The 20380-nt window shown below is 36.9% G+C and overlaps 1 protein-coding gene across 2 annotated transcripts in view; it reads right to left on the bottom strand.

The window, feature by feature from the left end:
• LOC122843198 (HLA class I histocompatibility antigen, A alpha chain-like) overlaps positions 1-20380 on the bottom strand; it is a 40831-nt gene that overhangs the window by 1210 nt on the left and 19241 nt on the right. For both annotated transcript variants that reach the window (XM_044137794.1, XM_044137793.1), the window contains 4 exons: positions 10242-10502; positions 7028-7306; positions 6450-6749; positions 5883-5993 (listed from right to left, as the gene is read on the bottom strand). In XM_044137794.1, coding sequence (XP_043993729.1) covers positions 5883-5993; positions 6450-6749; positions 7028-7306; positions 10242-10502 — 951 coding nt within the window. The remainder of the gene's footprint in view (positions 1-5882; positions 5994-6449; positions 6750-7027; positions 7307-10241; positions 10503-20380) is intronic.

Below are 20380 nucleotides of genomic sequence, written 5' to 3'. Positions count from 1 at the left end.
CAGTTTATTTAATTATCAGAATAATGTCAAATTAGCAAAATCTAAATAATTAATCTTGTGGCTTCAAATAGACATAGGCCTCAAGTCCTTTTTAATGTTTTGGATAGGATTGTTAATCCCTCTACTACATCTGGCCCTTTAGCCTCTGCTGAACTTTGTGAGGCTTTTTCTAAGTTTTTCACAGAAAAAATTGTAGCTCTTAGAAGCTCGAATACCCTATTAGTTTTAGATTCCCAAGAAATGCCACAATGCACAGCTGTTCTGGAGCATTTTCAGCCAGTTTCTTTAGATGAACTCACCTCAGTAATTAAGCATCTGCAGCCATCAAATTATCCTTTGGACTGTCTACCTACTCGTCTGATAAAAGACATTTTTCTTACTTCTGGCCTATATATCTTAATGGTGATAAATGCCTCATTGCAGTCAGGTTGTGTCCCATCAATACTTAAACATGCTGTCGTTAAACCCCATCTTAAAAAACCTAATCTAGACTCAAGTGTACTAGCAAATTTTAGGCCTATTTCGAAACTCCCTTTTTTATCTAAGGTCCTTGAAAAATTTGTTTTTATTCAGCTTGAAATGTTTTTAAAAGACAATAATATAACTGAGAAATTTCAGTCTGGGTTTAAAGCTGCTCATAGCACTGAAACAGCTTTGCTTCGAGTGTATAATGATCTTCTTTTAACAGTTGATTCAGGCAATGTTGCAGTTTTATTACTTTTAGATCTGAGTAAAGCATTTGACACTGTAGATCATCAGATTCTCTTACATAGATTAAAACATTGTGTTGACCTGAGAGGCCTGGTACTTGAATGGTTTAAGTCTTATTTAGAAAACAGAACTTTCTCAGTTCATCTAGACCAGGGGTCTCAAACTCAATTTCCCCGGGGGCCGATGGAGGTAGAGTCTGGGTGAGGCTGGGCCGCATCGGGTTTTCCACAAGAAAAGCTCTCACAAAAACATTCCAATGTTATCAAATGTCTTTATTTTTATTTTTTAAACAAAAAATAAGATGAAAAAATAAATAAATTAACAATTCATAAGAAAAAAAATTAATCAGTAATAAATAAATAAAATCTAATAATAACACAGCAGCTATAGAAGACTAGATAAGTGTAATTATTATAATTCAGATTCAAATGGCTGTATTAACAGTTCTTTAACCTTTAACTTTCTGAACATGAATGGAACATTGAACATAAACTGTTATGAATATAACAGTTTATAAACTGTTTCTTCTGCCTACTTCTTACTGCTAGAGGTCTGGCAGCGTTTCCTCTCGCATAGCCGAGCCACATTTGGCTTAAGGGAGGAGGCAGTTGAGACCCTAAGTAGAGCTTGAAGATGCTCGTCAGTAAGTCTGGACCTGTACTTGGACTTATTGAAGTTCAAGGTAGAGAAGAGCTTTTCGCACAAGTATGTGCTCCCAAAAAGACACATGGTCTGCTTGAACATTCGGGAAAGCTCAGGGAAGCTGGGTGGCAATTCTCTCAAAAATTGCCCAAGCTTGTCTGCTTTTCCACTCACCTCCCTGAACTTGGCTTTGAGTTCAGAGTGGCACTCTTGGTCAATGAGCTCCATTTGAAGCACTGTGATTGGTAAGTTAGTTCAGCTCCGCACACAACACTGAAAAGTGCCAATCATATCAAACTCGCAGGCAGTGTTGGTATAGTTACTTTGAAAAAGTAACTTTAATCGGACTACTGATTACTCCTTGAAAAAGTAACTTAGTTAGATTACTGACTACTTGATTTGGAAAGTAACTAAGTTACACTAAAAGTAACTTTTTAGTTACTTTCAGCAGCTGCTAACAACAACGCTCCGCCTCCTGTGAAAATCACATTGAGCTTTGCCAATACTTTTTTGTAAGCTATTTTATAATGGTAACATCAACAATGTGTCTCCACTGATAAGGTTGAACTGAAGAGGAGATTGTAGAAAAATAAAAAACGTGAGTAGTTTGTGTGGTCCACTGTTGTCTGGAAAACTCTAAGAAGGATTTTAAAGCCCCCCCCCTCCCCTCCCCCCCGGCCTCCAGGTTCTGCGTTACGGCCCTGCGTTTGATGTAGCAGCGCACAGAGCTCCTCCTGCAGCTCACAGCTCAGATGGCTGCACAGATTTGCGACACTTATCTTAGTATTAATAATTAGAATTAAGTTGCCATTATAATTATTGGAAACTACGGACACGTTCATTCGTGGCTGTTTTCACGTTTATTGCGCTGTTCATATTGGTCTCGTTGTTTGCCGTTTTCTGGAGCGCAACGCGAAGCTCAACGTCATTCAGAGGTAATATATTAACTTGATATTAACAAAAAACAGCGGGACGGATCATCTGAGAAATGATGAACAGGAGAGACTGACTAAAACTACCTTAATGACGGACAAATTCTGGGATTTATTATGAGTCTCTGCTTATTTCCAAGCCCAAATGAGCAACTTCACGTTCAAAAACGAACCCAAAAAGGCGCAACCCGCCACTCATTAAATCTGCAAGCGACTTTAAAAAATGAAGCCCAAAGCCGTTTATAATAATCGGACTTGTCGACAGAAACTGAAAATAGCTCCAGTTTTTCCACCAACAAAATGCGCATCTCCCTCCATTGTTTACATTTCTGTTGCATAGAGACGTCGGTCACTCGACAAGACGAGTAGAGGAAATAAGATTAAATTACAAAAGAAGATAGTAACGCAAAAATGATTTTGATAAGTAACTGTAGTCTGACTACTGGATTTGAAATAGCAACGCGTTAGATTACTGGTTACTGAAAAAAGTGGTCCGACGTCAGTAACGCATTACAAATTAACGCGTTACTGACATCACTGCTCGCGGGCCACACTAACATTAAACTTTCATATTAAGGTAGGGGCCACAAACTATCGTCCCGAGGGCCGCAGGTGGCCCGCGGGCCGCGAGTCTGAGACCCCTGATCTAGACCAATGTTGTTCTGGGGCCAAACCTTTAAAGTACGGTGTCCCCCAAGGCTCAATTTTAGGTCCCATTTTGTTTATTTTGTATCTATTACCTCTTGGCCAGATTTTCCATAGGTTTAATGTTTCATTTCATTGCTTTGCAGATGATGTCCAGATTTATATGCCCCTTAAACTACAAAATGGTAAAAGTGAATCTCTTCAACTATCGAACAATTGTTTAACAGAAGTCAAATCTTGGATGGAACAAAACTTTCTTCACCTCAATCAAAGTAAAACGCAAGTTATGCTATTTGGTCAGAGTCTTCACACAACAGATCCAGATCTGATTCTTGGTTCTTTAGCTTGGTTTTGTCAGACCTCTGCTAGGAATCTTGGTTTTACTTTTGATAGTTGTTTAAAGCTAGATAAACAAGTTAGCTCTGTCGTTAGATCAAGTTTTTATCACCTGCGTATTTTAGCTAAAGTTAAATCATATTTTTGTTTAAAGGACTTTGAAGGACTTATCCATGCCTTCATCACATCTCGTTTGGATTATTGCAACTCATTATATAGAGGACTGGATAAATCACAGATGCAGCGACTTCAAATGATCCAGAACGCAGCGGCTCGGCTTCTTACAGGAACCAGGAAGCGTGACCATATAAGGCCCATACTGGCCTCTTTACATTGGCTGCCTGTTTTTTATTGAATAGATTTTAAGATTCTCTTATTAACTTATAAAGTTTTAAATGGATTAGCTCTCCCTTATCTTCGGGAACTTTTAAAATTTCAGTCCATGTCCAGAACCCTACATTCTAATAATCAGCTTTTACTGACAGTTCCAAGGACCCGACTTAAGAGGAAAGGAGATCGGGATTTTTCTGCTGTTGCTCCTTTTCTATGGAGCAATCTACCTTTCCTAATTAGATCTGCCCACAGCCTGGATCATTTTAAATCGCTTCTTAAAACTCATTTTTATTCTTTGGCATTTAATTGAACTAGTGTTTGATACTTTGTTTTACTCATTTGTGTTGTTGTCACTCTTGTACAGCACTTTGGTGCAGCTCTATGTCTGTTTTTAAAGTGCTATATAAATAAATTTGACATTGACATTGACATTTTGCTTCGGAAGCTCCCGGATTTGTGTGTAGATGGTGCGTTTACATGCTAGGAGAAAGCTGGGTCATTTGAGTTTTGCCCTGAGTCTAGCGTTTTTATCCTCTGAATGTTTCTCACTATGATTGTGCCGAAGTGGCAAATATGTTAGTTCGATGGAAAACGGTAAATCTCAGCACTTCCTTATAATATTCCAAAATTATTTATAGACATATTGTGCATTTTTGAGCAGTACAGGAGACCTTGGACACTGGCCAGAAAAATAGGCTGGCAAACCAAGAAGCAAGACGGAGCGTCCCGGTGGTCTGCCCTCAGACTTAAGAAGAAGTTAAACCTGCAGGTTTTGCTCTCCAATTATAATGAGACATGGAGTAATTATAAATAATTTCAGATTATATGTCTGGTACTCTGCCCTCCTCATATGTTTCTGTTAGCAGGAGCTAATGTTTATGTGAGCTATGCTACGTTAATCTGGTTAATCTGGTACCAACAAATTTAGTCACAGAGGAGCTTCTGCTGTATGAGAGTGAATTTCTGTTTGTATATTATGAATCATGCTGATTAACTGACATTTATATTTTTATATAAACATGCTTTATATCTGGTAATATGCAGCAAACAGCAGCCTGTAGAGTTTAAATGTTTAAGGATGCGCATTTCCTTCTCCAAGTTCAATACAAATAATATATTTACCACAATTCTGTCATGTTTTTGTTTTAAACTCCTAGCACAGTCTTGCTTGGTTTGAGGGTGCATTTACACCATCCCTGTTTAATCCATTTTAATCTAACTCTAGTCTAGAAAAAAAACTAACTGGATGTCTGACAAATTCTGGGGTTTATGTCTGCTTATTTCCAAGCCCAAAAAGCGCCACCCGCAACTCTTTAAATCTGGAAGCGACTTTAGAAAAAAACAAGCCCAAAGTTGCTTATAATAATCGGACTTGGCAAGCGAAACTCAAAATAGTTCCTGTTTTTCCAACAACAAAAAACCATTGTTTATGTTTCTGTCCCTGCTGATAACTGTTGCATAGAAACGATGATCACTCGACAAGATGCGTAGATGAAATAAAATTAAATTACAAAAGAAAATTGTAACGCACAGTTACGCAAAGTGATTTCGATAAGTACCTGTAGTCTGACTACTGGATTTGAAATAGCAACGTGTTAGATTACTCGTTACTGAAAAAAGTGGTCCGAGTTACTGACATCACTGGTAATGTCGTATGCAGAAGCGTCACCAGCTGCAGAGGCTGAAAGGCAATGTAAGCAGTAATTTATATCAGCATGAAAGAGAACTGCAGCTGCCAAAAATGTAACAAATATTACCATTTTGGTTTCCAATTGAACCAAATCTAAAGGACTCTCAGGAGTGAAAACACCCAGAATGTAGTCAAAATATATAAGTTCAAATCAAGGCTACACTTTGACATGTCCTTGAGAAAATGAGGTCGATGTAAAGCTTCTGTAGTTTCTGACCACACAGAAGAATTATCTGGAAGATTTGGGAAAACAGTCAGGTCAAGGGTCAAAAGACATTAAGCTTGAAAAATAAGTGTAATATATGGTTTCCAGATGTGCAATTGGACAGAGACCTATAATAGGGACACTGCCTAGAGATCAAGAAGATTGGGCCAAGATTTCCTCACAATTCGGTCATGCTGACTTTTAGGCTGCAGAACTGTAATAAAACTTTGCTGTTGAACCAAAGTCTGTATCATCTAGAGTCTTTTTCTTACAACCTCACCACACAGCATCAAGACAAGACGGACAGAAAACACTGAACTACATTGTTTAAATCAAGTCTATTTGTCACTGGTTGAAAGTCAACAACAAGACAAAATATGACTCTCACCTTTATACTTCTTGTAAAGAATGAATCCACATCCACCAATGAGACCAAGGACACCAAAAACACCAAGCAAAGCCAAAACAACAAAAGCGATGGTCAGATCTTTGGTTTTTGCTGAAAAGAAAACAAACAAGGTCACACTCATGTAGAGCCACAGGTTTCTAGAAGTTCATCTAAACACCCCAGCCAGGTTTTAGCTTCGTCTCAGTTAATATAATTGTGTGGTTAATTAATTAATCATTCAAAGGATTTTCAAGTATTGTAAACCCTTTAGTGTCTAACCTAAACTAAAAATTCAACATCAATAAACCAGAAAATGTGTAGTTGAATCTGGTATTAACAATAAGAAAAACAAACAACTGGAGTATACTGTATTTGCAATAAATCATTTATTTAAACTTTTATTTTATAGTACAATTGTCTAAAATTATTTCAAGAAAAAAAAAACAACTTCCGATTCCAAATCCTAAAACTGAATGTATGTTTAAAATCACAACCAAGGCAGATAAAACATTGTAATCATCAGATATTTACTTGTAAATACATCTGGAACTTTATATAATTACTTACGTTCATTGGTCAAGATTCCTGTTTTCTCCAGTCTATTGGTGATGTCTTTGACACCAGAGAGCTGAAACACACATTCATACTTGTTCCAGTCTCCAGTTGGGACAGATGACAGATCGATGTTAACATTCATCTGGAAGGTCCCGTCATTGTTGGGCTTGATCTCTCCTTTCTCCACTCCATCATGAATCTCCTCTCCATCTTTCCTCCAGAACATTTCAGCTCTGTTAGGATAGAAACCTGAAGCGAAGCAGCTGACTGGAGAGGATGAAGATTTCTGGAGGAGAGAAACTGAGGGACGATCTAGAGAAAGAGAAATATTATCAAATATTATCTGTTAATAATGACTCACGTTTAATAAAAAGTATATTTCTTGAAATATGTTGAGCTGAAGAAAAACCCTCAGAATATCGTCAGAATATAGTCCTGCAGACAAAATGTTGCGAATAAATTGATAATAAATAATAAATAAATAAATAAATTGATATATATATGAGGATTATAAAATTTCTGTTGGTTATAAAATTAGGTTTTTAAATGATCAGATCATACAATAAAAAAGTCGGGACGTGTGACCTCACCTGTTCTCATCAGAGAGTTTCTCCCATAGTTGACATATTTCTTCAGCCATTCAGGACAAATCTGGTTGAGGTAATTCTTTCTGTACTCCAGCTCAGCTTTGTTACTGTTCCATTTGTTTTGAGTAATTACAGCCTGTTGTTTTGGAGCAATATATGTGTTTGTCCCCATGTTCCATGTTATGAAGTCTTCCCCATCGTAGCCATACTGATCATAGCCAGTGACCTGTTGAGTCTCATCATCAAACTCACAGCCGCACATCCACTGGAAAATGTGAACACCTGAAATACAGAGAGATTCAGAAATCCTAATTAAAATTGTACATTTTACTCTTTTAACAGGTGATTTTATGACCACAAAGCAACAAACACAGAAATACTGCAGACATTTCAGAGAAAAGCAGAAACTGGTGAGGAAAAAAGTTTCTAATTTGTAAATATTTATTTATTTAGGTTGAAGATGTTTGAACATTTAAATCTCATAATTTATTTAGTTTTAAATGCAGACAGTGAGTTGATATTTCTGAACAAATGTTTTTATGTGAAACTTTACAGAAAAACTGTGAAGTTTCTGTTTAAATCTAATTAGTGAAGAAACCCAGAACCAAACTGGGAACAAATATAAACTCCACCAGTAACTCAATCTGGGCCGACTGGTGTGTGGAGAGGAGAACCAGCTGGTCCAGTTCCTCTCCCAGTCTGGATCAGGGTGAGTCCAGCAGCAGAACCTCAGTCTGTGGAGTGAGAAGAACCTGAGAGGAACCAGAACATCTACTGGAGGAACAACAGAGGCTGACAGGACAGAACCACTGATCTGATCGGTTCTGGTTCTGTTTGGACCCAGATTCTCCTTTCTCAGGGTTTCTTTCTTGTTTCTATTCATATTTTGTGGATGAAGACACTTCAGCAAAAACTACCTCAGATTTTTTATTCAGTAAATATTTTAACAATCTAAAACCGTCTAAAAGCTGAAAAAACTTGGAAGATTTTTACTGTTTTAATCAGAGTTTTAATTAAATGAAAGAAACATAAAATTTTCTCTGAAGTTTCTCTTTTTTTCTTTATTTTATTTTTATTTTTCTAACAGCTGATCTGATCTGTTCTGTTCTGGTCGGATCCAAATCTCCTTTCTCAGGTTCCTTCTCTGTTTCTCATTCATGTCTTTCTGTATGGAGACTCAGCAAAGTTTTCAGAAAAAAGTAACAACATAATTTATTAAAAAACATTTTTAAAAGATTTCAGTGTCTAAATGCTGAAACATTGTTAATGTTTCCTGTTTTTTATCAGTTAAAACTGAAGGAAACTTCAAACTTTCTCAGATGTTTCTCTGCTGCTCATAATCAAACTGCAGCACCAGATTCTCAACATTTATTATTTCATGTTAGAGTGAAACGATTTGTTTTCCTAGAACTAAAATCTATAGAATAAAATAAACTTACATTCTTTTATATCATGACTGGATTTTCTTATAAGGCTTTTTGTAAACTAATATTTTAGTAATCGAGTAATTTATTAATTAATCTTATGAGTAATCAAATTAAAAAAAGATAAAATAAAACATTTGTAAATCTAACATAACAGTATTACTATCACATGTCAACATCTGTCCAATTTTTCACATTTGAGCTTCTCTAACAATAACTTTTCTGTAGTTTATTTCAAATTAACTCGTAACAATAACAGATCACTTTCCAAGTTAACATGAAGAAAAGTTAAACAAGAATCTGAAATTATATTCAATTCAATAATAAAGGCTCACAAATACGCTTATAAAAAATGTCTATTCTTCAGCTTTTCATTCATGTTTTCATCTTCAGTCAGTTTAATAGATGAACTCTGACCTTTCCCAGACATTTATATCTTTGTGTTCATGTTAGTGACGGGATTTGACTCCTTTGTTCGTCACACAGAAACATCTACCAGCTATTTAACGCCACAATGATCTCCGCCTCACATTTGTTGAGACCAGGATGATATGAAATTAATTTTCTGGTTCGTCCGTAAAGCTACATTTACGTTAATTATCTAATGAGCAGCCGCCCGCCGTGTTCAGTCAATCTGCTCACCTGTATAAATACACCTGCAGATCTCTGAACCGCCACCAGGCAGCAGCTCTGGGAGGAGAAAAGCTGCCGAACTCCAGGCATCGTACCAGTCATTTTAAGGATCTTATTGGTTCCCCAGAAAGACCCAGATATTATCATCAATCAATAAAATCCTCCCAGGCCAAACATGAAAACTGGACGTTATGCTGCTAACACTTAGCTTTCGTCAACAACAGAAACAAGAGCGCAGTGCAGCGTTAAGTAATGACCAGGCCAGAACACGATGCACTAAATAATAAAATATAACTTAAACATCGAGGCAGATTAATTTTCCTCGAGGAATTTTAATAATCACGGTACTCAAATCACTCCAGGAATCATTTCAACCCTATTTTCTAGTTACTTCCTTTATGTATAAAACTCATGAAGTTGTTTTGACCATAAATATTTTTAAATTTTAGGAGAAAAGTCTCAACAACTTTGTCAGAAAAAGAGGGAGAATTTAAACTGGGTTCAGGTTCTAAGAAATGTTTTACAAATGACTTTAAATCACTTCCCAGACATTTAGTCTGAAAATGTTTCATCATGCAGCTTCACACACAGCTTCCCTCAGCATTGGGGCATAAGCCCCCAGTACCCATCTATCCTAGAACCGCCCCTGAGAAAAGAGTTTAGTTTATAAGGGTATTTTCACTATTTAAAACTTGGTTAACACAGAAGAACTTTATCCATGATATTTACAATTAAACAGCTTTAGTGAAAATATAGAACATAATGTTGAGAACGATGGCAGCAACTTTTAAATAATAACTTCTGTAACAATGATATTAACTATTGTTGTTGTTTTAAACTTTCTCAGTTTGGATCTTCTAAATTATTTATTGTACTTTTTTTGTTAATTAATGTAAGTTAATATTTTGGTAAAATTACATAAATGATTTTATTAGTTAGCAAAATAAATGTTACATCAATCAAAGTTAATTTAATTTTAATTCATATCCTCAAAAAGTCTCTAAATATCAGTTTTGTGTGTGTGCGTGTGTGTGTGTGTGTGTGTGTGTGTGTGTGTGTGTGTGTGTGTGTGTGTGTGTGCGTGTGTGTGTGTGTGTGTGTGTTCTACTTCCCATAAGTAACAACAAAAATTATCAATAAACGGTGAAATCAACACGAACCTCCAGTTTGGTTGAAGCGCTGCTTTGCAATTTCAATGTTGGCTTTGAAGGCCTGCTGGGTACCCTGAAAGATTCCAGTGTTCCTCTCCCAGTACTGTGGATCTACTGCATCATTCACCCAGTCCTGTTTTGGTATAGCTTTCTGTGTGTTGCTGTCATAGTAAACCATCTGAACATCATCAACCAACGCAACAACCACAAACTCTGGGAAGTTTGGGACTTGAGAAGATGCAGTGTAGAAAAACTTCAGAGAATGGGTCACTGAAAAAAGAAAATGTGATTTAAGAATTTACAAATTAACAAAAATAATTAAACATTTTTTACAAGTTAAGCAAAGCAACACATGGAATAATTATAACAGCCAAACTTTACATTAAAAGATCGTTCAGAAGGTTTTTCATCTTTTTGATCAACTTTGAGGGGTTTAGTTACTAAACATAAATTATTTTCTGGAGTAAATATTTATTGTATTCAGTTTTTAACCCAAAAAAAGATTTATTTTGTATACTATATAATGTTGAGTACATACTACTTCTCTTGTAGCTTCAGACCCTTTAAAAGCTGGGTGTTTCATCTAATCTTTTGCTTTTCAAAGTATTCCACATCATAATTGGTGCAATTTTTATAGTTATATAAATCTCCTTTGACATCACCTTTTGAAAGACTATTAGAGACTTGAAGTTTTTCTGTTATCTTTACATAAAATATAGAAGTATGTTAGCTTCAAGCCAAGGTGAAACAATGAGTTACACTTTTTTAAAAAGGGCTAAAAAAAATAAAATAAAATTAATAAATAAGTCAGCAAAGCACTACCCCAAATCGACCAAACTAAGCATCGCAATATTTAATGTTATTATTCTAAAATTTGTCATATCAATAGCAAAACCTATCTCCATTGAACACTCATAAAAGTGTTCCTTGATATTTTTATAAGTCCACAGTCCGTGTGGTTCTGTTGGACCTCAGTGCAGCTTTGACCATGTTGATAATGACATATTACTGAAACGACTGGAGAGCTGGGTTGTACTCTCAGGCAGAAACATTGAGTTCCTTTAAATCTAGACTTAAAACCAGCTGTTTAGAGTTGATTTTGAAACATAATCATGAAACATTAATCAATAATCTGATGTACAATGACGGCAAAATGTGTGCTCTATGACACGCCATATATTATTTTTGTGTTTCTATTATTTAAAGCACTTTGAAATGCTGTGTTGCTGAAAGGTGCTATACAAATAAAATTTGTACAGCCGTGCCCCCTCTGGACTGGAAGCTGTTTGTTGTTTGACTTTTCTCTTGGTGAAGGCAGACCCTTTTTTCCTCTGCTCCCTCCCTGCCCATGTCTGCCCTGCTTGCTCTGCTTTTGTGCTGTCTTTTTCTATATTTTTGGAGTCTATCTTTGCTCATTCTCCAAATGTACTAATTATGGATTTGGTCAATTGGTCTCTCAATGCAATTGATCCAATTTTCTCAACAAGAAAACTTGGCACAGGAGAGCCTTCTTGCCCTGGGGGGACACATCCAACGAGATGGACCCTGGATTTATTCATGATGACAGGATTTCTGTTGTTTGGAGTTGGCGGATACCTGGCTTAACGACAAATTTTTGATAGACTTTGCCGAACTAGTGAACACTTGGACTGTTGGTGTGGACAGAGACGCAAGTTGGATGTGAGTCTTGCTGAGACTCAGAGCCCAGCTGAGGACTCTAAAAGTCAATGACGAATGGATCTTGGAGATGTTGCTAGTTTCGGCTCAGTGGAAAGACCAAACTAATTTGAATGATTGGGATCTGAGATGTATCGGAGAGACTTTAGGGAAGATTGAAATTTATAGTCTACCTGAACTAAGACATTCTGTATCTGAAATGGCCTTCCCCATGTTGCCTTGGAAAGGCTGCATATTTCCAATCTCCTTGAAGATATGTAAACATAACACTCCTTCCCAGCTCACCCACTCCTGTTATCCATGCAGCTGTGGAGCTGAGTGCTCCCAAGGACATGCCTCAATAACATCTTTATCGGACTTCTGCCAGGAGGTTTTATGGCCCTGTGATGTCACCACCTTCTTTGTTTTGCCCTTTGTTTTGACTGAATGTTGCCATTTGCCTTTCCTCTTTTTTATTTCATTTTGTTAGAAACTGTGGAGTACTCACTATTTAAGCCAGGAAAGGATTGTTTTAGTTTATTAGTAATATTATACAGTAAGATCAATATTATACAGCCCAGAAATGGAATCAGAATCCGAATTAGAATAACTACGAACTTAGAATCCAGAAATATTTAACAGAAACAGTCACTACTTAGTTACTTTTATACTACTACTTTTTAGAAACTGTGGACTACTGACTTTTAACCCAGAAAAGGAATTAGATTAGTCACTCTTAGTTTATTTTATAAGAAACTGTAGAGTACTCAATATTTAGATGCAGAGACCAAAAGCCCAGAGTAAACTTTGTTAGACTATTTTCAGACTCCTGTTCTCCCAATCAAGAAATGGAAATAGACCAGAGGACAGTTAGCAACCCTTACAAGGAGGAGCACCTAGTTTACATACTTTTTATCAACATTAGATTATTTTTCTTCTTTTGCTTTTTCCTTTGGTTTGTTATTTTGTTTGTATTTCATTTTAAATCCTGTAAAGCACTTAGTATTGCCTTGTTGCTGAAAATGTGCTATATAAATAAAACTACCTTTACCTTTTTACCTTAGAGTGGCCAACTCTCTGTTATTCCTATATTGATTTGATACAGTTGGGGCTTCCGCACTTCCCATATCTGTGCCTTCTGTCACTTATTTAATCCGTTGTTAACACGTCATAACCTGTTTTTCCGAGCCGCCATTAAACGCATTATGAACGCTAAGCTCGCACTGGGTTTACACCTGCAGCTGCTGTGCAGAGCTAGTCAGGTGTGTTAGAATCATGATAGCAAAACGTAAAGAACTTTGCACAGTTTTTCCCCAAAACTAAGTGACTGAGTTGAATAAAGCTGTTGGATGCAGGTAATGTTGGCTAAAAGATTACTAGCCAATACCAGTGTTGTTTTTATTTTTAAAAAAATTATTGCAAAAAGGAACATACAAGAACAACATAGAATGCTAAAACTTACAAATACAACATCAAAGGGCTTTACAGAACATAGAACAATTATTTTACAATGTCAAAATCAAATTGGTGCTGGAGGGTTGCAGTTCTTTAAGGGCAGTTATGATTTGAAAGGCTTTAGCATTTGAGCTGATTTTTAAGAATTCTATATAGATATTAATAGCAGATAATAAAATCTGGAAATTAGGTTTTTGTTGTAAATATTTGGAGGTGTGAATATGATATTTACCATAAATAGTAAAAAAGTTAACAAGATATAAAAATTCTGTTTTGACAAGTTCACATTTCTCTATCCCAAACAAAATATCCTCATCTGTTAAAGTAATATTGAGATTTCTTTGATAAAAAAAAAGACATATCTCTCCAGAATATTTTGGTACAATTACAATCCCAAAAAAGATGAACAAGCTTTTCTTCATTACTTTTTACACAAAGTACACATAGGGTCCAAATCCCATTTATATCTTTTTTATCAAAAATGCTTTAACAGGATAAACATTATGAATAATTTTATAAGGAATTTTTCTTACTTTATTGTTTATTAAAATGGGGAGATTGTTTTTGTGGGCATCTAAGAAGAAAGGGTAATCCTCCAATTTTGTCAAAGTTGTAAATGGGAATAGCATTTCATATAGAGTTTGGGTTTTTTAGAAGATTTTTTAAATATTAAATTTTAAATGAATTGTTTAAAGATGTGAAGTTAGGGGCTTCAATTCCACCTTTTTCAACTTTATGCATTAAAATATTTTTCTTGATGAGATGGCATTTTTTTTCCATATAAAGTTAAAGTTTATTTTATTAATATTGGTACTGATTTGTTTGGGAACATCCAGAGCAAGGGCCGGATAAACGAGTCTAGATAAGCCTTCAGCTTTGACTAATAATGAACGTCCTAAAAGAGAGAGATTTTTCCAGAGATTAAATCTTTGTTCAACTATTTTAATTATGGGATTAAAATAAAGTTCTTGGAAAAACGTTTCACAATAAGAAGAAATTTGAACAGGGCCTTCACAGATATTATCATTGATTTGAAGTTTCATAATACTATTAGATTTTTGGTGGGTTTTTTCTAATCTTAAAAAATAATAGTATTTTTCTCCTTCTCCTAACCATTTCTGTCTCGATCTGATGTACGCTCCTTTGGCTTTAGAAAGGTAAATATTGTCCAGGTCCAGTTGTAAATGGTTTAATCTAATCTTTTGTTCTTCAGATATATTTTCTGGCAGAACATTGTTCAATAAGATAATTTATTTTATTACTTCTGATTCTCTTTTCCTTTTTCTTTTAGCAATTTCAGCTTCAGTTTTCATAAACATTTTTCGAAGTTCATATTTTAGGAGTTCTCTATTTTTACTAAATTCCTTCTAACTGGAAGCTGTATTCCAATACTTTATAATTATTTGTTTAATGTTTTCCTATATTGTTTTATTTTTCTAACAGTGTGGAGTTGAGTTTCCAGTAAGCTGTAATTTTATTTTTTCCGTACTGGTTTAATTTAGTTTTTTCAATTAAAATAAGCTTGTGGTGTGATAAAGAAGCTGGAAGAATCTCCGACTTAATTTCATCAGTTATTAAATCAGACACCAGCCAGAAATTAATTCTTGAGTTAAAGGAGCCAGTTTTGTTTTGCCATGTAAATTCAACTTTGGAGCAATTTTTTTTTTTGTCTCCATACATCAATCAGGCCAAAGGTTGATATAAAGTTTTGAATTAATGTGTTTGGATTTGTATTAGCTTTTGGAGGAAATCTATCTAATGCGTCATTAAGAGTCAAATTAAAAGTCCCCACCAATAATAATATTCATATTATGATATTTTCCACATAAATAATTCACCCCGCTACTTAATCTATCATAAAGTTGCATATTTTCTGCTTTGGTATTATATCCATATACAGAACCCAACAAAATAATTTCTTCATTTATTGATACAACTAATCAAGCAAAATGTCCATATGAACATAATACATCTCCACTGAAGTTGTTTTGTAATATTTCCACTCCTGCTGATTGAGTAGTGCCATGTGCCAGCCATAGTTTGTCCCCCCACTGACTTTTCCAGAATTTGGTAACATTTCGAGTTGAATGAGTTTCTTGGATAAAACAGAAAATCAGCTTTAAAATGTTTAATTAATTTTTTTTTAAAAAGTTGCCTTTCTTTTAGTGTTGTTCCTTAACCCTCGAGCATTGAGTGAAATAACTTTTTTTTAAATAGTACTCAGAGTTGTAGCTTCTAACCCTGAAAATTGAGTTACAGAAAAATCTAACAAACTCTCCCAACAGACAAATTATATAATAAACGGAGCTTTTTCGATATTTAAATGTCATCACTTTCTGATTCTCAAGATGTCTTCAAGTCATTAGCGGGTTCAAGTTATTTCCTCTTTCCTACTTTATCAATAACAAAGGCTCTAGGACCGATGTAAAAGGCTGTTTTCTCTTCTTCGCGTGCTTTTTTCACCAGTCGCCACAGCATGTTTCTTTGACGGTCCTCTGGGGAGAAGTCCTCCTTGAAGCTCATTCTCCTTCTTCTTCATTTATTCCCGAAAGCCACAAGCCCCATCTTCTTTTATAACGTGGAAGTTCGAGCAGCTTATTTTCCATTTGCAGCACCTTTTTTTCTGATTTCTAAGCTCTCCTGACGGCTTCTGTCATCTTTTCTGGCATTTCTTTCATTCCAGCAGGGATATAATCCACCGAATCTTTGAGATCATTTATGCTTGCCTGAAGACCGTCCGCTCTCTCGTTTATCGTCAACTTTAAGGTTGGTATGATATTTTCAGCAAAGTCATGGTCTTCCGTTCCATTTATGACTTTTAGCCGACATCTTAGTTGGTGTATTTTCTATGCTGGCGGATTTGCGCTTACCACTTGCAGTCATTCTTTGAAATTTTCAGGACGTCTTTTTTAATCAACTTTAAGCACAATTTTTAACAAAGGTCTCAGAATAAATGCTTCCCTGCGTTAAAGCAGCAATAACAGCTCCCTATCCAGACGATCTCGGGAGAGCTTGCAAACAACGACCGCCCACACCGCCATCTTGCTCGGCCCCCCTAATGGACCTTACCAGAGGGGCCGCTTTTCATTGGCTAATGTCCAGTCTACGTGGTCACGTGGGTGGCCGTCTCACAAACACACGCTTCTCGGCAGTACTTACAACTTCTACACCTAAAAGCCTGTCTGCTACACAGTCTTAGTTAAACAGATCAATATGCAATGTGTACTGTATCTGACATACACTAAAGATTTTATTTTAGCAGAAAAGGCTTTGGACTAAACTGTTACTCGTGTTAGCCTCGCTAGCACCAAGTACAGCTAGTCAATCAACCATCGCTGTGTTCAGGGAAGCGCTGATTAATAATCCAGAAATAAATATCAAGCCTGGAAACTTGATATCGTAACGGAGTGAATGTTATGTTTTTAACGTAATCTTTGCTCGTCTTGCGGGGCGCAGGCGGTTGCCACGGTAACAGGTGTGCTTAAACCACAAAGAGAGAGAGTAAAAAGGTACGAGTGGTTTTGAGTTGATCACCTGTTCGGGTTATTTTACTTTTGTTTACCTTTGCTGTGGCGCATTACAGCCGCTGTAGTTTCTAAACGTTGGACTAATTACGTCGTTCATTTGTGACTATACGTCATTCATAACAAACATCAAATAGAACAAATAGATTTCATAAAATTTTAACAAACAAATGGCTTCTTTACCGTAACAGAGCTCTTTGGTTCCTCTTATCAGTCTGTAGCTTCTCATATTGAGGTCATCAAACCAAATTTCAGATCTACCATAACTGACCGACTGACACCTGCTGGCCTCAGGTTTGCAACCAGCTTGTGACTGAGAAACCAGTAACCTCCTCCCAGATGATGACATGAACTTGATAGTTCCTCTGTCCATTGTAGTAGATGATATATTGTGAAAATCCGGTAGAAATTATGCACTAATGGAGTCATGTTTACATAGAAATAATGCGCTAGAGGCTTTGCTTGTGAGACTTGCGGTCACGTGGGTCGGTTGTGGGCGGAGCTTGGTAAGGTCCATACCAGTATAGCACCTTAAGCTGTTTAACTAGCAGCCTATAGGCTGCTGGTGTCTGTGTTCAAAAGTGGGTAGTACTTGTTACATTCACTTGAATTTTTTTGTAAAAAATGTACTTGGAGTAGTTTTACTGCGCTGTACCTTTTTCTTTTACTTGAGTAATATTGTTGCCACATAGATTCATTTTGCTCCCCCTCCCCCATTTGGAAAAATGTAAAAGATGGATAAATGCCTGTGCCCCACCTCATGAACAGCTGAATACTAGAGTCATCAATAATATTACAATAACATGTAATATGTATTTGATGACAAAACCTTTATACAGGTTTTGAAATGCCACATAACTGCTACAGGTTCTGAATGGAAAGTTTCATACCACCTGCTTTCTGCAACAGACCCAAAAATCTGTCCTAGTGTCTGAATTTCTGACATGTAACTGAAAGGTGACAGCTCACCTTATGTAATAAAACTGCTGCAGATTCATTCAAAGAAATAATGACAGGTTTAAGTATGATTTACAAAACCAGATACAAACAAGTTAATACCAGAGTCTATGAGTGTGTTTTGTCACCTCTGTTACACACCTTGTTTATGTGTGCCTGGCACATTACAAAACATACAGGTTTTACCTGTATGTTTTGTATTGGTGACAAAACAAACTGGTCAAATATGTGGAAGAATAAAATATATAATAGTAAAACAGATGACAAATATCCTCCAGCAATGCCAATTTTGAGCAGCAGGACAACCTAATGATTCCAGCTCAACATCACGTTACGGAGCAGCACTGATATGCTAACTAATAAAAACTTCTCCAAGTGTGGCGTGTATTTAAATACAGCCTTTTTTATTTATCAGATTTTTAGATAACATCAGTACACAAACACCATAATGAACACGACAGAAAGAAACACCAACACCTGAAAATAACACAACAATCTGATTAACAACATGATGTCATTTAAATGGCTGGTATGGAACTGAGTGAAGATTTGGTTTAATTTTCTTTATTAATAAAATAATTAATAAATTAATTTGTTAATAATTAATTAATTAACCATTTTAACATAGTCAGGGCTTTTGTTTAGGATCAAAACTGTGCCAATAAGGATTTCACTTAGAAAATGACATTTCATTCAGAGTTGAGGAGTTACTAGTTACATTTACTCAGTTACATTTTTGCTATGATGTTTTCAGCATCATAGCGAAAAAATATTTTTAGTTGTATTTTTACTATTACTTGAGTAATTTTATTATGAAGTGTTTCTACTGTTACTTTAGTAAAATTTCTGGATACTCGACCAACTGTGAGTAACTTCACTGAATGAACAAGCTTATTTTACCCCAAATTTACCAGACACAGACCTGCTGTTTTTATTGAAGTTTCATAAGTTTGCTATTGAAAGAAACTGATTTGGAAAAAACATTTCTTTCGCCTTATCTTATTTGCCTTGCCTTATCCCTCTCCTTGGGCTGCCACCTTACTGTGGTGGAGGGGTTTGAGTGACCCAATGATCCTGGGAGCTATGCTGTCTGGGGCTTCATGCCCCTGGTAGGGTCACCCAAGGCAGACAGGTCCCAGGTGAAGGACCAGACAAAGCACAGCCCGAAGGCCCCAATGATGATCAAAAACATTGGACTTGGCGATCCCTCACCCGGACGCGGACCACAGGGGGCCCCACTCTGGAGCCAGGCCTGGAGGGGGGGCACGACGGCGAGCTTCTGGTGGCCGGGCTTTTACCCATGGAGCACGGCTCAGCCCGAAGAGAAAACATGGGCCCCCTCTCCCATGGTCTTGAGCCAGAAAAGCGTGTCCTGCACCAAGTGGAGGAGTTCAAGTATCTCGGGATCTTGTTCACGAATGGGGGAAGAAGGGAGCGGGAGATCGACAGGTGGATTGGTGCAGCGTCTGCCATCAAGCGGGCGCTGTACCGGTCCGTCGTGGTGAAGAGAGAGCTGAGCCAAAAAGCGAAGCGCTCGATTTACCGGTCGATCTACGTTCCCACCCTCATCTATGGTCATGAGCTTTGGGTCATGACCGAAAGAACGAGATCGCGGATACAAGCGGCGGAAATGGGTTTTCTCCGTAGGGTGGCTGGGCTCTCCCTTAGAGATAGGGTGAGAAGCTCAGTCATCCGGGAGGGACTCCGAGTAGAGCCGCTGCTCCTTCACGTCGAGAGGGGCCAGTTGAGGTGGCTCGGGCATCTGGTTAGGATGCCTCCTGGACGCCTCCCTGGTGAGGTGTTCCGGGCACGTCCCACCGGGAGGAGACCCCGGGGAAGACCCAGGACACACTGGAGGGACTATGTCTCTCGTTCGCCTTGGGATTCCTCCGGAGGAGCTGGTGGAAGTGGCTGGGGAGAGGGAAGTCTGGGCCTCCCTTCTGAAGTTGCTACCCCCGCGACCCGACCCCGGATAAGCGGAAGAAAATGGATTGATGCCTTATCTTGCTATGTTGTAATTAGGTTATTTATATTATTTTTGATTTATGTCCTTAAAATAGCTAAATCTCCACATACATTTATATTTTGGTCCTGTTGATGTGATTTTTAAATATCAAAAGACTGAAATCTTGATCAGTTGCTCAGTACTAGAGTAGACATTTTAGCAAATACTTTTTATTCTTACTTGACTAGTTTCTTGAATGGCTATTTATTGGTTTTACTTGAGTAGAAATGTGTTGAAGTGCTACTCTTACTTGAGTTCAGTTTTTGGATACTCTACCCACTTTTCATCTCATTACTTACTAATGTCTTCTGGTCTAAAGTGAGTTCGAGTGAGATATGAAAAAAAGCACATTTTGCTGAATAAAGAAGCATCATGTGTCTTTACAGCCAGTGACGAGTCTAGTGTTTATTAAAAGACACTAAATGATCAAATCCTAAAATCCAATATCAAATTTTATTTGTATAGCACATTTCAGCAGCAAGGCATTTCAAAGTCCTTTATATCATATCAAACACAGAACACAAAGTCATCAAGTGGGGGGTTCTTGCTTT

This window comes from Gambusia affinis, linkage group LG14 (assembly GCF_019740435.1).
Source record: "Gambusia affinis linkage group LG14, SWU_Gaff_1.0, whole genome shotgun sequence".
NCBI lineage: Eukaryota > Metazoa > Chordata > Actinopteri > Cyprinodontiformes > Poeciliidae > Gambusia > Gambusia affinis.
Note: the sequence above shows the minus strand (reverse complement) of the source record. Positions and strands in the feature narration are given on the sequence as shown.